Source organism: Psammomys obesus, unplaced genomic scaffold (genome assembly GCF_907164565.1).
Source record: "Psammomys obesus unplaced genomic scaffold, mPsaObe1.curated_primary_1811, whole genome shotgun sequence".
Taxonomy (NCBI): Eukaryota; Metazoa; Chordata; class Mammalia; order Rodentia; family Muridae; genus Psammomys; species Psammomys obesus.
In genome coordinates, this window is record NW_026596149.1 from 5,935,249 (window position 1) to 5,957,763 (window position 22,515).

At 37.9% G+C, this 22,515-nt stretch overlaps 1 protein-coding gene across 4 annotated transcripts in view; it reads right to left on the minus strand.

The window, feature by feature from the left end:
* Malrd1 (MAM and LDL receptor class A domain containing 1) overlaps nt 1–22,515 on the minus strand; it is a 698,598-nt gene that overhangs the window by 598,330 nt on the left and 77,753 nt on the right. For 3 of the 4 annotated variants that reach the window (XM_055593929.1, XM_055593930.1, XM_055593927.1), the window contains exons 8-10: nt 13,657–13,749; nt 10,289–10,496; nt 2,249–2,395 (exon numbers count right to left, since the gene is read on the minus strand). In XM_055593929.1, coding sequence (XP_055449904.1) covers nt 2,249–2,395; nt 10,289–10,496; nt 13,657–13,749 — 448 coding nt within the window. The remainder of the gene's footprint in view (nt 1–2,248; nt 2,396–10,288; nt 10,497–13,656; nt 13,750–22,515) is intronic. The other variant, XM_055593928.1, reaches the window with a different exon arrangement.

Consider the following 22,515-nt stretch of genomic DNA (forward strand, 5'->3'; position numbering starts at 1 on the left):
TTAATGTCTCAAACATTTTCACTGCTGCACACAGGATGACTTTATTCCCCTGTTTTATAGCTAACAAAGCTGAAGTACTTTGTACAATGTCACTGCTACGGCCCAGGCCTGGATAGCACAGTCTCATACCCCTGCTCATGGTGAAGTTCACATCAAACCACCACAACACAGCTGTGCAGATTCTCTTTGGAGCTTTCAGCCACTGCTCAGGCCCTCATTTTCTCCCATTCATATTACATATCTCTCCGTCCTATTCTAAATCTTGTATCCTTTCCTGTCCCCAAATCTCATCCAGATAGCTCTCTCCAGCAAATATGATTGATCACAGGCTTCAATCTGTCTAATACAGTCTCCATTATCCTCTAGAAAAATTTCAGATACCTGGGTACTCTCTTCTTTCCTGTCCTTTATCGTGTCTAATCACACACGTCTCAAACAGAACTCCTAACACAACTGCCATCCTCTTGAAGACGTTTCTCCTAATTGGATCATGCTTTGTTCAACCCTCCGCTGGTTTTCCACCTCCTCACAGTTTGTTAGATCTTTCTTCCTGGCTCCTATTTCCTTTCAGCGATGCTGTACTGGGGAGTCATTCTCCCAATAAGCACCCCCTACCTCACTCGAACCACCCTCTAGCTCTTAAACCTTTCAGCCTATCAGCCTATGCGAACCCTGATCCCTTCTTCATCCGCTCTAGCTACCAGACCACCTGCCTCACCGCAGGAAGCATAGCTTTTACCACTGGGCACCTAGTTCCTAATCATGCTATTGCCTTAATGATTGGCCTAGGTAAAGAAAAAAGAAGAATACATATCAGCTTATAAAGAAAGCTGCCACTTGTATCTATTTTAAACTTTAAGCTTAAGTCACTATGCAGTGAGAATTTTGGAGCTATATTTTTTAACACAGAAATATTATAAAAATATATTTTTGTTTTAATCCTACGTGTGTAGATTGTTGGTTGTTGTTGGTTGTTATTGATTTTTGTTGGTTGTTGTTGGTCATGGTTTTTAAAGTATCATGAACAAAGAAGAAAAAAGAAGAGGAAGAAATTAGATATCCTGACTGAAAAGATCACATTTTCCCCAAGAAACTAGATGCCCCTAATCAGCAGGAAGTAATTTAACAATAAAGTCACCCCAACTCTAACCCCTGACTTTATTCATGGATTTTTTTTTTCCTTTCCTTTCTATCCCTTTTGCTCTCTGATCTAGTATTAGTGGGTTGGAAAAAAAATTTTTAACGGTTTGGGGAAGGGTAGAAGAAAGAAGAATACACAAAGTAGCTCCACCAGCTCCAGGTCACTGTGACACAGAATATTAAAGAAAAACTAAGACTTACCAATAAGCAAATAAGCAAAAAATCAAAAGTCTAGAACCTACTGTACCAGTCAATAACGAACCAGCTTTACAGCTACAGCCAACAGTCTTCCTCCTGAATCTTTTCTAATGCTCCACCAAACTTAATTTTCCCAGGGTGGAATGGGGAAAGGTGGACATGAGGGCCGGACTGAGAGGTGAGGAGGGAGGGGGCTGGAATCCAGCAATAAAGTGATTAAACAAATAAATAATAAAAATTCTCCCAAGATTTGTGTTTGGCATACCTTTTCATAAATCTCAAAGAATAAGTAGGATGATGCCCAGTGAGCATATAAACTATCAGACCCCCACTATGCAGTGACAACGTTACTGTGATATTGAGGTGTGTGAGCCATGCCATAGAAATGTAAACAAAATAAAGAGCTAGAGAGCAAAGCCTTTATGTGTGCCTGGGAGTGTCATAGAGCATTTTCAGAACATTGCAGGTAGTTACGGGTTTTTGATTTTATGAATATATGTAAAAGTCGTAATGATGTTTTGTAGTATATAGTCTACAGTATTTCCAGATTTTATAGGTAGTGGTAAATCCTTGCTCTCTGTTTCCAGATAGATGAGACCATTTTTTCTCTCTGTTTGCCTGACTTGGGACACTTAAAGAAAGGAAGTAAAACTACTGTACAATTTATCAGAAATGCCATCCCCCTTTTTACACTATCACTGTAACATTAAAAAATGTAACGATAAAATTGATGGTTATCTCAAGAATGTTCCTTTCAGGACACACAATTAGCTATTAATTATTAATCAGGTCAGGAGGAGTTAAGGCAAGACAAGTCAAAGCTCCATTTAGTCTGTAAATAGAAACAAAAATAAACAGCTTTAGCATTTCAACATGAACGAAGACACCTTTGAAGAAGAGAATGACCTACCATGGCTTGTGCCCTCTGTGTGACCAGCCTCAGGAAACAGGTGCTCTCCACTGTCCAGCCTTTCCACCACTTCCCAGTGGGAGTCTTCTGTGGGAAATGGTTCCCAGCCACATAAACCGGATTCAAAGTCCCAGGTGAGCTGACCTGCTGTAAGGTGTGGAGAAGGAAACACTGAAATATGATGACAGGTTTGTCGTTAGAAGCAAATATTTTTTGCTTTTAAACAGAATTCTTCCTAAATAAAAACAAATTGACTACAAGACAGTTAAAAACAACAACTAAAACAAATTTACATAAATTAATATAACAAGGGTAGTTCACTCCCCTCCCCAATCTAAAACCTATTCCTCCTGGATATGCTTTCCTTTCCTGGTCTCTGGGCAGATAGTTTAGCAGCTATGGTTATTGATAAAGTAGAAGCAACTCTTCCAAAGGGACTCGATTCTGCTTATTGACACAATCATAAAGTCCTATACACTAGCTATGGCTGTCGCCTTGGCAATGTGCGGAGTGTCCATTGGTGATCCTATGTGAGCTTAGTTACCTATAGATCCTCCCATGTCACTTTTAAGTCATAAAGTGATGTGGAGAAACAAGACATAAAACATATACTTGTTCTCAAAAATACTCGCAAAGTTCTAAAGTCTTTGCTGCGGCCAGAACCTTCCCACTTATTTCTAGGGATCTCCCAATTCATAGGGATACTTCCCTACACTAGAAATCTTCTACTATAAAGTGATAACATGTCTGTCTGGGTCCAGAGTTGCTTCCATTTTATGCCTGTTGCTTGAGCATAATAATTAATACCTCTCATTTTCCCTCTTACTCTCCCTAATTGGGTTATGTGTTCAATATTACCATTTGGAGACAATAAGTTACATATTGTTGCCCAAAGGAATCAAGTCCATGTAAATAATTCTTCTCACTGTAGCAGCTGGCTGCTATTAATTACTGGCAAGGCAATGTGTGAAAAATGGTGTGTCCCTCATGATCTCCTCACGCCAAACCTTTGGGCAACTAAAAAAAAAATGTTAAGCTTTTCAAGACAAAAATAACATTGGGCTGTCTAAATGTCGCAGTTGTCTACAGGACAAAATTTGGAATCAGGCCTTTTATCATCTAAATGTTTTATCTGTTGGGCGAGGGAGATGGCTCAGTGGGTAAAATCCTTGTCAAGCAAGCATGAGGACCTCGGTTTGGACATCCAGCACACATGAAAAGGCAGGTATGGCAGCAATAGCATGCTTCTGTGATTCTAGCCCTAGTTGGGTGGAAGAAGGCAGATCCATGGACCTGGTAGGCCAGTCTAGCCATTCAGTGAAGTCCAGAGTCAGTGAAAAGACACTGCACCCCCCCCCATAAAAGAGAAGTTGTGTTTTGTGCTTTAAAAGCATCGGATGCTGATAAGAGAACCCAGAGCATCTAACAACATGTCTTCCAGATTCCGTCTGAGCTTTGTTATAGTTTCTCTTGAATTAAGTTTTTAGATGAACAAAACAAAACAAAGAAACAAAGGTATACAGCAATAGAGGAAAACACACTGTATGAACCTCCAGTTTCTCCATACGCCCAAGCATTTGCAGACACAGGCATGAACACAGAGGAACACACACCACAAAAATAAATATGTAAATAAAAATAAATGTCAGCTATTATGTTTTCCACAGAACACTAAACATTTACTGTTCTTTGAAAGTTAAAATTAAATTTTTAGAATCCATCACCATAAAGATTTGGGAAAGCAACATGATGCTGTAATCTCAGTGAAAACACAGTGAACCACTCAGGTGGTTTATGGATGACACTTGTTCTGCTAGATTTAAAAGGAATGTTTTTAATGTTTTTTTTTTAAACAAAACTAAACCTTTTATATAGTTGCTGTATGGTATAAAAGCCTAATTGAAGTTCCTCAAATTGAGGTTTTTCCATTATAATGTTTCCCCTATGTATTTCAGAAAGTTTCAGATGAAGTAGTAAATATCAGAAGAAGGGCTGGAGAGATGGCTCAGAGGTTGAGAGCACTGACTGCTCTTCCAGAGGACCCAGTTTCAATTCCCAAAACCTACATGGCAGCTCACAACTGTCTGTAACTCCAATTTCAGGGGACCTGACACCCGCATGCAAACATACATGCAGAAGAAAATACTCCAATGCACATTAAGAAGAATTATAAAAATAAATAAATCACTTAAAAATATAAGAAGAAAGTAGGGTCAAAGACATACTGATGAATGGTCATACTAAGTATTGTAAATGCTACACGTGTAAAATTGAAATGTTATAGATATGTATCTGTCAATAAAATATATTAACTGCAAACACTAATTTTCATTATCTGGTTACTTTCAACTTGTTGTAACTACAGGGTACATTTCACTATTTCTAAACAGTGCTTGATACTGTTCACAGTTTCAAAGAAATTTTTCTCTGACTTGTTAGAGAAATGCTTTCAAATGAAGATGAAGCTTTTTCTTAAATATTTAATCATGATATAATACAGGCACAGGAAAACAATTCCAATGATAAAGTTGTGGATCATAAAAGTAAATATTTATGAATCTTTTGGTTCAGCTCTTAATGACATAAAGAAGAAATCTTGTATGGGAGCCTATGGGGACATACTATTTAGTAACTGCACATTGGATTCTAATAATGGTAGAATACAAACAGGTAGTTGATATTTATGAAACCAACATGGACTATTGGTCTGAACTTAGTATATAGTGGAGTACAGAGTAACTCTTTCTCACAGTGTTATCTTAGTATCCATCGATATTTTTTAAACTTGAAAAGCCTCTAGAGACAGTACAATAGTAAGATAAAATATCCTTGCTGTGCATGTCTTCCATTTAAGTATTATATGTAGTTTCTCCAATATTAATATAATATAGGAGAGGTATAGCTGGATCTTGAGGAAGCGCTATTCCTAGTTGTCTGAGAAAGCGCCAGAATGATTTCCAGAGTGGTTATACAAGTTTACATTCCCACCAGCAGTGGAATAGGGTTCCCCTTTCTCCACAATCTCTCCAGTATGTGTTGTTTCTTGAGTTTTTGATCTTAGCCATTCTGATGGGTGTAAGTTGAAATCTTAGGGTCGTTTTAATTTACATTTCCCTGATGGCTAATGAGGTTGAGCATTTCTTTAAGTGTTTCTCTGCCATTCGATATTCCTCTATTGAGAATTCTCTGTTTAGCTCTGTTCCCCATTTTTTAATTGGATTACTTGATTTTTTGCTGTTTAACTTCTTTAGTTCTTTATATATACTGGATATTAGTTCTCTGTCATTTATGGGGTTGGTGAAGATCCTTTCCCAATATACACTGACAACAGTGTCCTTTGCTTTACAGAAGCTTTTCAATTTCATGAGGTCCTATTTATTGATTGTTGCTCTTAGAGCCTGTGCTGTTGGTGTTCTGTTCAGGAAGTTGTCTCCTGTGCCAATGAATTCAAGGCTCTTCCCAATTTTTTTTTAAGCGGTTTAGTGTGTCTGGTTTTATGTTGAGGTCTTTGATCCACTTGGACTTTAGTTTTGTACAGGGTGATAAATATGGATCTATTTGCATTTTTCTACATGTAGACATCCAATTAGACCACCACCATTTGTTGAAGATGCTGTCTTTTTTCCATTGAATGGTTTTGACATCTTTGTCAAAAATCAGGTGTCCATAAGTGTGTGGATTTATGTCAGGGTCTTCTATTCTATTCCATTGATCCACCATTCTGTCTCTATGCCAGTACCATGAAGTTGTTAGTATTGTTGCTCTGTATTACAGCTTGAGATCAGGGATGGAGATACCTCCGGAAGATCTTTTACTGTAGAGGATTGTTTTAGCAATTCTGGGTTTCTTATTCTATATGAAGTTGAGAATTTTTCTTTCCAGGTCTGTAAAAAATTGTGTTGGTAATTTGATGGGAATTGCATTGAATCTATAGATTGCTTTTGGTAAGATGGCCATTTTTACTATATTAATCCTGCCAAGCCATGAGCATGGGAGATCTTTCCATCTTCTGATATCTTCATCTAATTCTTTCTTCAGAGACTAGAATTTTTTTTCATGCAAGTCTTTGACTTGCTTGGTTAGGTTCACACCAAGGTACTTTATGTCCTTTGTGGATCTTGTGAAGGGTGTTGTTTCCCCAATTTCTTTCTCGGCCCTTTTGTCTTTTGTATACAGGAGGGCTACTGATATTTTAGAGTTAATTTTTTATCCAGCCACTTTGCTGAAGGTGTTAAACAGTGGTAGTTCTCTGGTAGAATTTTTGGGGTCATTCAGATATACATCATATTATCTGCAAATAGTGATAATTTAACCTCTTCCTTTCCAATTTGTATTCCCTTGATCTCCTTCAATTGTCTTATTGCTCTAGCAAGAACTTCAAGAATAATATTGAAGAGATATAAAGGGAGTGGGCAGCTTTGCCTTGTCCCTGATTTCAGCGGGATTTCTTTAAGTTTCTCTCCGTTTAGTTTGAAGTTGGCTATAGGCTTGCTGTATATTGCCTTTACTATGTTCAGGTATGTGCCATGTATCCCTGATCTCTTCTAAGACTTTAAACATGAAGGGATGTTGGATATTGTCAAATGCCTTTTCAGCATCTAAGGAGATGATCATGTGGTTTTTCTCCTTCAGTTTGTTTATGTGGTGGATCACATTGATAGATTTCCGTATATTGAACCACCCCTGCATGCCTGGGATGAAGCCTACTTGATCGTAGTGGATAACATCTTTGATATGTTCTTCGATTCGGTTTGCAAGTATTTTGTTTAGTATTTTTGCAACAATGTTTATGAGGGAGATTGGCCTGAAATTCTCTTTGTGAGGTACCAAGGTGACTGTGGCTTCATAGAATGAGTTTGGTAGTGTTCCTTCTGTTTCTACTTTGTGGAATAGTTTGAAGATTATTGGTGTTAGCTCTTCTTTGAAGGTCTGGTAGAATTCTGCGCTGAAACCATCTGGCCCTGTGCTTTTTTTGCATGGTAGACTTTTGATGACAGGTTCTATTTCCTTAGGGGATATAGGACTATTTAATTGGTTTACCTGTTCTTGATTCAGCTTTGGCATGTAGAATCGGTCAAGAAAATTGTCCATTTCATTTAAATTTTCAAATTTTGTAGCATATAGACTTTGGAAATAAGACCTAATTATTGTTTGGATTTCTTCAGTGTCTGTGGTTATGTTCCCCTTTTTGTTTTTCTGATTTTGTTGATTTAGATGGTGTCTCTCTGCCTTTTAGTTAGCTTGGCTAAGGGTTTGTCTATCTTGTTGATTTTCTCAAAGAACCAGCTCTCAGTTTCATTGATTCTTTGAATTGTTTTATCTGTTTCTAATTGATTGATTTCAGCCCTGAGTTTGATTGTTTCTAGCCGTCTACTCCCCTTTGGTGTTTCTGCTTCTTTTTTTTCTAGGGCTTTTAAGTCATCCATTAAGTTGCTTGCATGAGATGTTTCGAATTTCTTCTTGAAGGCACTTAGTGCTATGAACTTTCCTCTTAGCACTGCTTTCCCTGTGTCCCATAAGTTTGGGTATGCTGTGCCTTCATTTTCATTGATTTCTAGGAAGTCTTTAATTTCTTTCTTTATTTTTCCTCTGACCCAGCTGTCAGTAGCAAGTTGTTCACTTTCCATGTGTGTGTATGCCTTTTGCTATTTTTTCATTGAAGTCCAGCTTTAGTCCATGATACAAGGGCTTATTTCAATCTTCTTGTATCTGTGAGTCCTGCTTTGTGACCAACTATATGGTCTTTTTGGGAGAAGGTTCCATGAGGTGCTGAGAAGAAGGTAAATTCTTTTGTGTTTGGTGAAAGGTTCTATAGATGTCCGTGAGGTCCATTTGATTCATGACCTCTATCAGAGTTATTGTTTCTTTATTTAATTTCTGTTTTGTTGACCTGTCCATTATTGAGAGTGGGGTGTTGAAGTCTCCCACTATTAATGTTTCTGGTTTAGATTTTTTAGATAAGTTTTCTCTGTGTACACCAGGCTGGCCTTGAACTTAGAGATCCACCTGCCTCTGCTTTCTGAGTGCTGGGACTAAATGTGTGTACCACCACAGAGACAAGTTAGAGATTCTTCATCTTGATTCAGACAACCAGCAGATGGGAAGACTCTGATAGTCACCTGGTTCCCTCTTTTTATTTGGCACCTCACCCTCTTCCTATGGAAGGTGCCATTCACATCTAAAGTGAGTCTTGTCCCTCGTGGGTATATCCTCACAAGTATATCCCACAGAATTCTAACTCTAGTCAAGCTGACAATAAATATTAACCATCAAAGTAATAATAAAAATATTCACATGAAATAGTTTGGCATATAAATATGTAAATATAGTTATGTGACATGCATAATATGGTTATATATTTATCCCAGATCACTCCATCAAGTGGATCTCAACCAAGAATGACAATTTTTTATTGGACTAGTTAGCTTAAAGTATTTGGAAAAATTAAGGTGAGTAAGCAGCAGTATTCATTGATAAGCACAGAAATCTGTCCCTCTATTCACTCAGAGGAACTGGAAGGCTAGATCTGAGACCAGTTACATTAGAAAATGATAGAAAAGTAATTCATGCCATTTCAATACACAGAAAAATGTACAAAATTAAAAGTAAAATATCAGCTAATGTTCCAGGATGTATTTGATTAGAATCCCTGTGAAAGTGTGTGTGTCGGAGGGGTGGTGGTGGCAAAGAACCATTTACCACAAGAGAAAAACAAAACAAGACAAAACAAAAACAAAAAAGAACCACAAAAAAAAAAAAAAAAGAATAAACCCAATTTCCAAATGAACAATTGAAAAGAAACATATTTACTCTCAGTCTTTGAAACAAAAAATTGAAAGAAACTTTAGGAAATGTGCATTTCCCAAAAAGAAATGGATCATATTAACTATAAAATATTTAAGTAAATCATTGAAATGAATTTCACATAATTAGAGTAAATACAGTCTCCTTATTCTCTTTGAGGGAAAATAAAGTTAAGTACAAGCCCCGCTGAGATCACACTGGTTAGAAGATGACGTGGTGTTAAGCGAGGTGCTGGAAGAATTAATTGAACTTCTGTTTATTATCAGGCCCACCTCGGAGTACTCTTCTGGTTGCCCATTTTCTTCTCCCAGGATCTCCAATGCTTTTAATAAAGTCTTCACTCTCACACCAAGAAAAGCATGTTGTGTGGAGATCCTTTCATTACACGGTGGCATTTATCTTATTGCAATATTTTTCCCCTATATAACAAAATATCTTACGAGCATAAAACACTACAGGAAAATAAATGTCAAAATTTTAATGTTTTATAAAAACTCCTTATTTGTGATTCAGAAAAGAGATTCATTTATTGGAACTCCTGGTTTCAAAAACATTTCATGAATCGTAGTTGCTAAGCTACCTCACAGGAGAACCCCTGACTTGCAATGTGAATTTCATGCTCACTGAAGTTTGGTGAGGTTTGGATCATTACAGGACCTCCCCTCCTTCCTATCAGAAACACTTTTCAAAAGGCCCAGATCGCTGGAGGTGGCTTCTGCAGTCACCACGGCTGGTTGGGGCAGGGGGAGAATAGCAGTGACCTCCCGTGTCCTCTTTATTTGCCCTCTTCAGCTTCCAAGATAATTGCTTACAGGGGAAAACACAATGTGTTTAACCAGGGTTCCCAAATATAAAATGTCCACAAAGAAAGTTAGTAAGAGCTTTCTCACACTCTTTTCCTTTAAACAATGCTTACATATGTGTTATGCCATGCACCCGTGCACAACCACTGTCTCACACACACACACACACACACACACACACACACACACACACAACACTAATAATAGCAATTTATTTGAAGAACAAAGAGGGATATTTAGCAATTTTATGAGCAAACGCCAACCATTAAATTAACAGAGGCCGTCAAACGAATGATGCTAATAGTTTCAGACTGAGAATGACTTTTGTTATAGCTCGGAGAAATTAGATTTCCCCTGAAGTAGCCAAAGACTCTTTAAAATCCCATGACCATGAATGGGAGCAGGTAGAAGACTCCAGCAGGCGTTGACTTACTGCAAGCCTCCGGGTCTTCATCATTGCGGTTGGAGCGGTCCGTTCTGGAGCCATAGACTGAAGAGTGGGCGAGGCACTGGCCACCGGCACAAGCGTAGTCATGAACAGAACAAGGCTGCTGGAGGTGGGTCTGTTCACAGGTGTAGACCGAGAGCCGACCAATTCCAATAAAACCTCTCTGCCTCAAAACTGTGCCTTCAAAAGCAACCTTTATGAAAAATATGGTTAATTTATGAAATTACATTGTGAAAATACAAAAAGGGAAAAGAAAGAACTGAAGAAGGGTCACAAAGGTAACTCACTGGGGGAAAACACCAAATGATGACGAATTGCATTTGATGACAAAATTAGCGTTGAGAAGTCTGATCTACAATCCTAAGGCTGATAAACCCATTGGGTCCATTAAGGCTTCTGGAAAGCCAATCAAGAAGAAATGAAAGTCCATGTAAAGAGGTGGATGCACTTTTACTGCAAACTCATTATTTGAGTACCAGTACAGTCCTTTTTTCTTTATTTTTCAAGAAAAAAAAATATTGTTATTAACTCCATAGTGCTATAACTGTGTCTGTTTTATAAAACTACTAAAATTAATGTTTGACAGGACAGGAGCCTACCACAGAGGGCCTCTGAAAGGCCCTACCCTGCAGGGTATCAGAGCAGATGCTGAGACTTATAGCCAAACTTTGGGCGGAGTGCAGGGAATCTCATGAAAGAAGGGGGAGATAGAAAGACCTGGAGGGGACTGAAGCTCCACAAGGAGAGCAACAGAACCAAAAAATCTGGGCACAGGGGTCTTTTATGAGACTGATACTCCAACCAAGGACTATTCATGGAGATAACCTAGAATCTCTGCACAGATGTAGCCCATGGCAGTTCAGTGTCCAAGTGGGTTCCATAGTAATGGGAACAGGGACTGCCTCTGACATGAACTGATTGGCCTGCTCTTTGATCACCTCCTCCTGATGGGGGAGCAGCCTTACCAGGCCACAGAGGAAGACAATGCAGCCACTCCTGATGAGACCTGATAGACTAGGATCAGAAGGAAGGAGAAGAAAGACCTTCCCTAACAGCGGACTTGGAGAGGGACATGGGTGGAGAAGGGGGAAGGAAGATAGGATTGGGTGGGGAGGGGGAGGGAGCTACGGGGGTGGGGGATACAAACTGTGAATAAACTGTAATTAGTAAAAAAAATTTTAAAAAAGAAAACCTGGTGGGAAATATTAGGAAAGGATAAAGAAAAGAACCAACTTAAAAAAAAAAATCACACAGAAAAGAGCTAGTTTTCCAATAAACAAAGTATTGTAAATTAAAGGGGATGAATCCTCTTTGTCTAATTGATTTTTCTGGATTTTAGTAACAATGCTAGTAAGTGGCTCCACTTTTCATTGACAGCCAAATGCAGGTCGTTGCCATTGCCTTAGCAGTCCTTGCGGGTCTACTAAGAATAATGGTTAATAAACTACATGAGGATGGAGTAGAAACAGTTTACTAGATGGCAACCAATGTCCTCTGTCCAACTCAGTAGCCTCTGGCTACTTATGAGTAATTGACGTGAATTTAAATCAGATGAAAATCCAATTTCTGCATCACATTAGCTCTGTGTCAAGTGTTCAGTACCCCCAGAGGCTTTGACAGAGGATACACAACAATGTCTTTGGAGGGAGGATGGAAGCACAAAAGACTCAGGAAGTAAACCTCAAGTCTGGGAGAGCTGACACAGATTATCAAGATTACAAAACCTTACTTTGGTGATCAGCTGCCTTGGAGAAGAGATTCTTCTATTGGCAGAATTACCTCTAAGAGTCATTTTGCCTGTGAGTCCTACCTGTAAAAGACTGACTCTGTCATCCTGCCTGCCAGAGTCCTGCCAACTGCTGTAGGGTTCAAGATTTTGTGTGTCAAATCCAGATTTTAGGGCTGCAGCTGGCTGCCTTTGCAATATCCTTCCTCCTGAATGTGAGCTTTCCTCCACATCCCTCTACATCAATAAATCCATTGGTCTGTCAAGTTTACTTTGGTAGAATCATTACTCTGATCTTTCCTGTCATTGGTATATTTTCTCAGAAAAGTTAAGTTTTTCTTTCCAGGAAAGTCACACAACAAAAGATAATTTCTCTGTTACTCTAGAGAACATCTCTATCACTATTTCAATAGAACATTTCTGAAATTCATACATAATATTTACCAAAACGCCATTCAACCTCACCCAGTTTAAGTTTTCTGTGAGGTGCTCATATTTTCAAAGACAATAAGATATGCATTTCTTATTTTAAATACTTTTGATCGAATATTAAATGGCAAATACATTTAAAGGTTTGCTTCAGAAGATAATACTCAGTTCAAATCCCATAAGATGAGAAAAGTATGCATGCTATTACATCATTCTTCCATAATCAATAACATATGTGCACATACGTTATTAGAGCAACAGCTGTGCCTTTTAAGAGCAGCAAGAGACCAGATTATGAGTCATTTCAGGTTTCAAAATTGATGAGTTTAAACTTTGATCTCCAAATCCTGCCATTTCAAATTCATATTTTAATTCTATCCCCTATGCACATAGACATTTATAACTCTAAAATGTACTGTCTTCAATTTTTGCCTTATTTTATCTTTTTTTGCCAAATCACAAGGCCAACTCATTTTGTGGAAAAAATAAACTCACTGAATATGTCCTCCAAAGATTGTAAATAATAGCTTATAAAATGGTACATTCGTGTCAAGATGTTAACCCAAAAGAGTATAATATAAACCTCAACTTGTAAGACTGATCTAGAAAATAACTATACTTCAAAAATCCCAGGCTCAGAGCAGTTGTGAATGTCCACACGGTATTTGTCCTCGGTATTTGGTGAGAGGTGCATAACCACAGGAAGACCGTAAAACAATGAAGCTGGCTTTGCAAGTCCCACATAAAGTCAGCCTTCTCTTTTACAGTTGCGCTCTCACAGTGGCCTCTGACCTACACACAGTAGAGAATCTCGTCAGTCCTTTAAAGAGATAATCCACCAAGCCTTCCATATGTTCCGGGTGTGGGACAGTTCAGTTAGTCGTCTCATCACCTGCCTTCCAACAGAAGTTTACTGTGCATCTGCACTGTGATGAAAAGTGTTCCCCTGGGGGCGTGCTGGGTTCCGGGAAGCTAGGCAGGAGTACATGGAGAACAAGCAAGGTCTGAGCAGAAGCCGCTCTACAGTAGCTGCTCTGCTCACAGGAACCTTGGCCTGTTAAGAACCAAATGTAATGAAAATAAAATCTAATAATTATCCCCAAAGATGCAAGTCTACTTCTCTCACTTAAATTTAACAGCGGACGATAAGTTAGCTATTAGCAAAGGAAAAATCTGAGTTACTTATTTGCTTTTCTACCTTAAATGTCTTCAGATCTTCTGGTATCAGCACATCTGCTCTCACCCAAGTGCTCTGAGTGGGTGTACTGAATGTCCAAGTCAGCTCTTCTTCCTTTGATTTAAAACAGAAAGATGTTACTAATTTCCCAAATTCCACTCTCATGTTTATATACATGGTCTCCTAATTACACTTAGTTGAGATTAGGGTATCTTTATGCTGTTAAGTAATAGGAAACCTAAAGTCCTACAGTTAATCGTGAGATAAATAATAATTTTGAAGGAAAAATATAGAAGCAATCATATCTGTACAACAAAACTCCTTTAAACATTTCAATTTATCAATGCATATTAATTACACATAGTAGCAGGGCTTGATGTGAAATTTTCATACATGCATACATCAGACGCTGACCACATCCAATCACACTTTTTCCCTTATCAAGAGGAAATAGGCAATTGCATTTCTGAAATAAAACCGCAAAAAGGAGCTGGCGGAATCACCGACTTAAATGTGGGTCTGATTACATTGTGCAACAGTACTGTGATAATTCAAAGACTCAATACGATATAAAAATATGTAGCTGCACTTGTGTAACCATCTTTTTTTTTGTCTATGAGAGAATTGATTCTAATTTCTACACAACAGAATTATTGTCTGAAGATTATTTTCATGTACTTGACACTTCTGGCAATTTTGCCAAAGAATTGTTGCCTTTCTATATCATTATATCTTAGATTTCTATAATTATCATTAATTTTACTTTAGCAATGTGAAACAAATTGTTACTATGCAGTTTGAGTTAACTAACATCTTGAGAAAAAAATTATTACTGTGCTCCATAGCAGAGCTAATTCATCATTGTGTTCTGAGACCATGCTTCCATTCTCTGAATTAATCTTATACTTCTTCAGATATTAGCAAGCATTCAAGTGTTTTTTGACACTTCCCTGGGGAAAATAAACCAAATTGTTCAAAATATAGGGAGCTATCATTTTTCAGGAAATCCCATAGTGAAGTGGGGATGACAGAACTGCCTTGGGCTGAGCTCTGACAAGCCTTGCATGCTCCTAGCATGAAATGGAAAAAACAGGAAACAGCTACGTCTTCAGTCTTAATGATAGGAGGCCTATGTTCCCAGGTTCTAGGCTTCTCTTTCGTCATTCAGTTTTACTTATTTCATCCATGTCCAAGATTTTCTTAAAAATGACTCTATCTGAAATTGAGTAGTGTACCCACTATGTAGACCCCAGATTCCCAAGGCTCAGAGATTTAAGAAGGTCTCTTAGAGCCAATAAAGTGTACTTCCTCTCCCTTTTCATTCCTGTCTTCTGAGTTGCCCACAGGAGAGAGAAGCTCACTGTGTTTGGTGTTGAGAGCTCGCATGCCATGCTGGAATGAATTAGTTATAAGAAATTAAGACCTACAACAAATTTCCTCATAATTATGTCCACATCACTTCAGTTATTCAGCATGAAGACACTCCTACAAATGCTTTTAGTGACACTGTGTGGCCAATTACACACACCGATTCCCCCAATGATCATTTCAGAAGAACACTTTAAAACAATTTGCCTTTTTACACAATGACTAATTATTTTTCCTCTATATAAAGATAAATGTTTACTTAAAAAAATAAACTCTCAAAACTTGAATGCTTTTTCATATACTAACTTAATGGCATATTATGAATGAGATTGAGATATTTCTACCATATTTTTCTGTTTGGAAACACTAGCAGTGATAAAAATAATTTACTCTCAGCTAGTTAATGGTAGGTTTTCTTTTAATTATCAACCTCAGACTACCCAGTTAGTTTGAACAGGCAACAATGTTAAAAAACAAGAAATCTTCTTCTTTGGAAAGGTTCTCAAGTGTGCTCTAATTTCCTGTTATCGTAAAAACCAGCCATTGATCAATTATCAATCAAGAATTGATTGTTCTAGACCAGGATCAAAAATACTGATTCACCATTCAATACTATTCATCACTATTTGTCTCATAGCTGCCAGTCTCCCCTCTCTCCTAGTGAAGAAATCAGCTGTATCCCCTCAAAGCTGGCTTCTTAAAAGTACTTTTGAACACATCCTATGATAAAAATCAATGGAACTTGAAAAATAAAATTGTATCAAATGAGAACACCAATACATTGTAAAACACTTCATTCTAATCCAACCATTATATGCATCATACTTATTGGTGGAAATTTAAAATATCATGTAAAGATTACAAGTCCAATTCCCAGTATCTATAACTTATTAGCACTAAAAATCCCAAGAAGGGATTGTTTTGCCGTGACCACTGTTGGAGAAAGAGTTCAAGACCCTAAATAGCTAGACAATGAAAACAGAAATCAGATTCCCAGAATTAAGAACACTATTGTTTTTCAGAAAACAAAGGCTGGTTCACATCAAGACACATTTTAAAGACAGTTGGGAGTCTTTTTAAGTATCAACTTAAGTATAAAGCATCAACTTATGATTTCAATATAGTCTGAGGAAGAGTCTACATTCGTAATCCATAAATAGTAAAGAGGGGATCAGAGAAGACAGACACTTCTAGAACAAAGATGTTCTGAGGGCTTGGTAAGTGACACTCCACACTCAACAATTTGAGTTGATGCACAAATTTCCGTTCTATAGGATAAGTCCCTCCTGGACACCTCAGTGTAATCTGCTCTAATTAGATAATTATATGGCAGCTGCAAGAAATTTTTCAGTTTTTTTCTTGTACTGCTCCAAGACTGCCAATAGAAAAACACCATTCACTTTTATTATTATGTTTACTGAGATTTTGAAAATCCATCAGTAATAGTCTGACTAGATTCAAATAATTCTGAAAATTAAATGATTCAAACCTCTATTTAAATGTGTGAAGGAATCTCATTGGGTTTGCAAATAAGTATTAATAAATTATCTCCATTGAAATATTATGGGATCACAGCTTTAAAGCATTTGCCACCAAAAATCTAAACTCAATAAAATCATTCTAAAATTTTTATGCTAATTCTTGGTCAAAGTAGAAAATTGAAAATTTTAAACATTACAGAAGCATGAATGGTTCCATAGCATATGCAGATAAAGATCAACTTGGTTTGGGGTTTGTGGGCTGTTGTTTGTACAGTTTCTTTCATGAATGAGTAAAGTTGCTAATGTTGCAGAAATATATATATATAATATATATAATATTATATATATAATATATATATTATATATATAATATTATATATATATGACAAATACACAAAAAAGAGATAGAGGACCAAATATTTACTGTAATATGTGTCTTTTATTTAAAAAGGAGATGAAGTGGAGTTTTGAAAAAAGATGAGCTGAGAGGCAGGTGAATGAATATGATCATGATAGGGAATATGAAATTCCCTAAGAAATAATAAAAGCATCATATTTTTTAAAAGAATCTAGTAACATCTCATTTCAGTAACAAAGAAGAACAAATTGCCCTATGTTTTAACAGTACCCATACAATTTAATGTTTTAGAACTCTGCAAGTATTTCTGCGAGGAGCAAACAGAAGGAAAGACCAGGTAAGATGAGAACAGTACAAAAAAGCAAAGAGAAAAGTAAGTAAAATGAATTCCTCCCATTCTCACATATCGCTCTTAAAAGCATTCTTATCTTTCAGGATTAATTATCTTGAAACGTCAAGCTTCGGTAGGAAAAAGAACAGCATAAAATGCCGGTGACTAATATTCTGTGCCACCAGACAAGCACATGTGACAAATATGCTTTTCTTAGAAATGTGACGGCCAAAAACCTTTAGGAAATTTCAACTGGATTTGTCCAAAGCACCCTAACACAAAGGAAACTCATCTGGAAGCCTCACTGTCTCTCTGATGTTGGATTGTCTGTAAGTGTCCTCCATGTCTTAGATGACCATGGTTTTCCCTGTGGTTTTCATTCCTGTAAATAAGTAGACTCTTCATAACAATTGAGATTTTAGACCATTCCATTATATTTAGGTTGGAAAGTTATGAATTTGTTTCACTCACTGGAATAACCATAATCTTCATAGCAGCATGCATTTTAATTCAACTCAAATGACTCATTTGTGTTTAGTTAGTAACTGCACATCCTCAAAACTGTACTTACTGATCAGAACAAAGAATTTATTTCCATCATATTTATGCTTTTAATATGGAGATATAAAATCTCACACAGATTACATCAGAACTCTAAAGCAGACCTAACAATGTATATTCTCACATGTCTCATTTTTATTAGGCCCACAATTTCTTAAATAATTTTTAAGTTCTTGAAGTTTTTACATATATGTATTTTTTTAATTTTAATTTTATTTTATTTTTATATAGAGGAAAAATAATTAGTCATTGTGTAAAAAGGCAAATTGTTTTAAATTGTTCTTTTGAAATGATCATTGGGGGAATCAGTGTGTGTAATTTATTTACTTTGTATCCCCCCTTTACTTCCCTCCCTCCTCCCCTCCCAATCCCTCTCTTCCTCCCCTTTCTCCATGCATACCCCTCCCCATGTCCACTGGCAGGGGAGGGTTTCTTTTTCTTCCTTCTGATCCTAGTCTGTCAGGTCTCATCAGGAGTGCCTGCATTGTCTACCTCTGTGACCTGGTAAGGCTGCTCACCCCTCAGGGGGAGGTGATCAAAGAGCAGGCCAATCAGTTCATGTCAGAAGCAGTCTCTGTTCCCATTACTAATATCCACTATATATAAAGAATTAAAGAAGCTGAAAAGCAACAAACCAAGTAATCCAATTAAAAACTGGGGAACAGAGCTAAACAGAGAATTCTCTGTAGAGGAATATCGAATGGCAGAGAAACACTTAAAGAAACACTCGGGACAAGATGGCTGCGCCAGGAGAAAACTGTGTCTGAGGAGCAGGACAACATTTTTCCGTACAGCGACCAAGAGACTGAACTCTGGGCCCTAATACAACAGTGTTCGTGTTACCCAGGTGAGAGGAAACCCCACTGTATGGGAATCAGTCGGGTCCACTCTCAGGCCACCCAGCCAAAACCTGGAAGAAATCACTGGTTGCACAGGAACTAGGTCGCCAGACCAGAGTCACAAGCCTGCTTGTCCTGATCACCTTCCCAGGCTGATCGGAGGGCATAAAAAACACCAGAGACTGGGAGTCCCAGTTGCGAGAAAACCCCACAGGGAAGGAAGGAAATGGTACTGACTTGGGTCACCCAGTCTTTCCCTGGAAAAGGTCTCGCAGACCAGTGGGTACGAGCCGCCATCACTGAACTGGGCTCCAGCTGAGAGCACAGACAGTTGCTGCATGCCCAAATCTTAAACACAGACAGAGCTGTGCGCCCCAGGGCACCAAAGACTGGGAGTCACTGTCGGGAGAAATCCGCACAGGGAACAAAGCAAAGGGGATTGACTTAGGCCACCCTGAAAAAGGTCCTGCAGACTGGCCCAACCCAGGGACCTGCTATGCACCAGATAGCCTGCTGTTACCAGGAGAGTAGTACCAGCCCACCACATATTACCGCTTGGGTACTGGGGAACAGAGCCCCAACCTCAGACCTACAAAAGCCAGGGATCCCCAAGATCAACCCCCAGATTCAGCTCCAAGGGGCAACCAGTTACCCCTAACAAAACTGAACAAAACAAAGGACACACAGGATACAGCAGCAGATCACTAAATTTACAGTAAGAAACCCAGAAGCAGGGCAGGTGTTTTCAGGACTTCTCCAGGTAAGCAGAGAGCCCTCTCAACTAACAAGAACCACAGTTACCACTCAGGTCTCTATCCCTGAGGTAGGCAGCAGCAACTCCTGAAAAACACCGGCCATCCAGTGACTATACCCAAAAAGCTGAGGAGGCTTCCTTCAGGAAAAACTATTTTCCTGCCAAGGGGATTCTCACCACCACAGGATCCCAGGAACCACCAGAAAAAAAAAAAAAAAAAAAACTCCAAACACCTAAGCTAGCCCAATGGGAAGAGGCCAGCATAAAAGCTCAACCAACAAAAGACACAGCAATATGGTATCTCCAGAACCCAGTTATCCAAGGGCAAGTAGCCCTGGACACCCCAGCATAATTGAAATTCAAGAAGATGACCTAACATCTATGCTCATGAAGAGGATAACAGAGGAAACAAATAAAATGTGTATGACCTTGAGGAAGATAAAAACAAACAGATTATGGCCATCTGTAAAGAAGTAAAGGAAGTTGCAGCCAAACAGTTTGTGTCCTTTAGAGAGGAAATACTTAAATCACTGAAAGAAATAAAAGAAACACAGGATTGTTCAAACAAACAGCTGAAGGAATTGAAGGAAAAACAGGAAAATACACTCAGACAGGTGAAGGAAATTAACAAAACAGCTCAAGATCTGAAGATAGAATTGGAAAAATTAAAAAAAACACAAATGGAGGAAATTGTGGAGAGAAAGAACTTAGGGAAGAAAACAGGAAATACAGAGGTTAGCATAACCAATAGAATACAAGAGATGGAAGAAAGAGTCTCAGGTGTGGAACATACAATGGAAGAAATAGATGTATCTGTCAAAGAAAATGTTAAATCTAAAAAATTCCTGACACAGAAAGTCCAAGAAATTCAAGACAATATAAAAAGACAAAACCTAATAATAATAGGAATAGAGGAAAAAGAAGATTCCTTCTTCCAAGGCCTAGAAAATATTTTCAACAAAATCATTGTAGAAAATTTACTCAAAGGAGAGGCCAATAAGAATACAAGAAGCCTACAGAACACCCAATAAAGTAGACCAGAAAAGAAAATCCTCCCGCCACATAATAATCAAAATAGTAAGTATACAGAACAAAGAAAAAGTACTAAAAGCTGCAAGGGAAAAAGGCCAAGTAACATATAATGGCAAACCCATTAGAATAACACCTGACTTTTCAACAGAGACGATGAAGGCCAGAAGGGCCTGGAAAGATATCATGCAAACCGTAAAAGAACACAGATGTCAGCCCAGGCTACTGTACCCAGCAAAACTCTCATCCTCATAGATGAAGAAAAAAAGATATTCAATGACAAAAACAAATTTCAACAATACCTACACACAAATCCAGTGTTACAGAAGATACTAGAAGGGAAAATACAATCCAAGAAAACTAGCTACTTTCAAGAAAACACAGGAAATAAATAACCTTACTACAGTAAAACAAAAAGCAACCAAGCACACAACCTTATACCCACAGCCAACATCAAAATCAAAGGATCTAACAGTCACTAGTCATTAATCTCTCTCATTAATGGACTCAATTCTCCAATAAAAAGACAGACTAACAGAATGGATGCGTAAACAAGACCCAGCAATCTGTTGCATACAAGAAACACAGCTAAGTCACAAAGATAGACATTACCTGAGGATAAAAGGTTGGAAGATAGCTTTCCAAGCAAATGGACCCAAGAAGCAAGAGGAGTAGCCATTCTAATAGCTGATAAAATAGACTTTCAACGAAAATTAATCAAAAGAGATGGGGAAGGATACTTCATACTCATCAACAGAAAATGCCACCAGGAAGACATCACAATCCTGAACATCTATACCCCAAATACAAGGGCACCCACATTTGTAAAAGAAACATTGATAAAATTTAAACCACACATATATCCCCAGACATTAATAGTGGGAGACTTCAACACCCCACTCTCAACAAAGGACAGGTCAACAAAATAGAAATTAAACGGAAATTAATCAAAGAAACAATGTCTATAACAGAGGTCATGTATCAGATGGACCTAACAGACATTTACAGAACCTTACACCCAAACAGGAAAGAATTTACTTTCTTCTCAGCACCTCATGGAACATTCTCCAAAATAGACCATATAGTTGGTCACAAAGAGAGCCTCAACAGATACAAGAAGATTGAAATAATCCCTTGTATCTTGTCTGATCACCATGGAATAAAGCTGGATCTCAACAACAGAAATAGAAAAAGGCCTACACACACATGGAAATTGAACAACTTGCTATTAAATGACAGCTGGGTCAGGGAAGAAATAGAGAAAGAAATTAAAGTCTTCCTAAAACTCAATGAAAATGAAGACACAACATACCCAAACTTGTGGGACACAATGAAAGCAGTGCTAAGAGGAAATTCATAGCACTAAGTGCCTTCAAGAAGAAATTTGAGACAGCTCATTCAAACAACTTAATGGCTCACTTAAAAACCCTAGAAAAGACACACCAAAAAGGAGTAGATGGCTGAAAATAATCAAATTTAGGGCTGAAATCAATCAATTAGAAACAAGTAAAACAATTCAAAGAATCAATGAAACCAACAGCTGGTTCGTTGAGAAAAACAACAAGATAGACCAACCCATAGCCAAGCTAACTGAAAGGCAGAGAGACACTATCCAAATCAACAAAATCAGAAATGAAAAGGGGGACATAACCACAGACACTGAGGAAATCCAAACAATCATTAGGCCTTACTTCAAAAGACTATATGCCACAAAATTTGAAAACCTAAATGAAATGGACTATTTTCTTGATCTATTCTCTTACCAAAGCTGAATCAGGACCAGATAAATCAATTAAATAGTCCTATATCCCCCAAGGAAATATAAGCGGTCATCGAAAGTCTCCCATCCAAAAAAAGCCCAGGACCAGATGGTTTCAGCCCAGAATTCTACTAGACCTACAAAGAAGAGCTAACTCCAGGTCTCTTCAAAATATTCCACAAAATAGAAACAGAAGGAACACTACCAAACTCATTCTATGAAGCCACAGTCACCTTGATACCTAAACCTCACAAAAACACAACAAAGAAAAATAATTTCAGGCCAATCTCCCTTATGAACATTGATGCAAAAATACTCAACAAAATACTTGCAAACCTAATACAAGAACAAATCAAAGATATCACCCACTATGACCACGTAGGCTTCATCCCAGGCATGC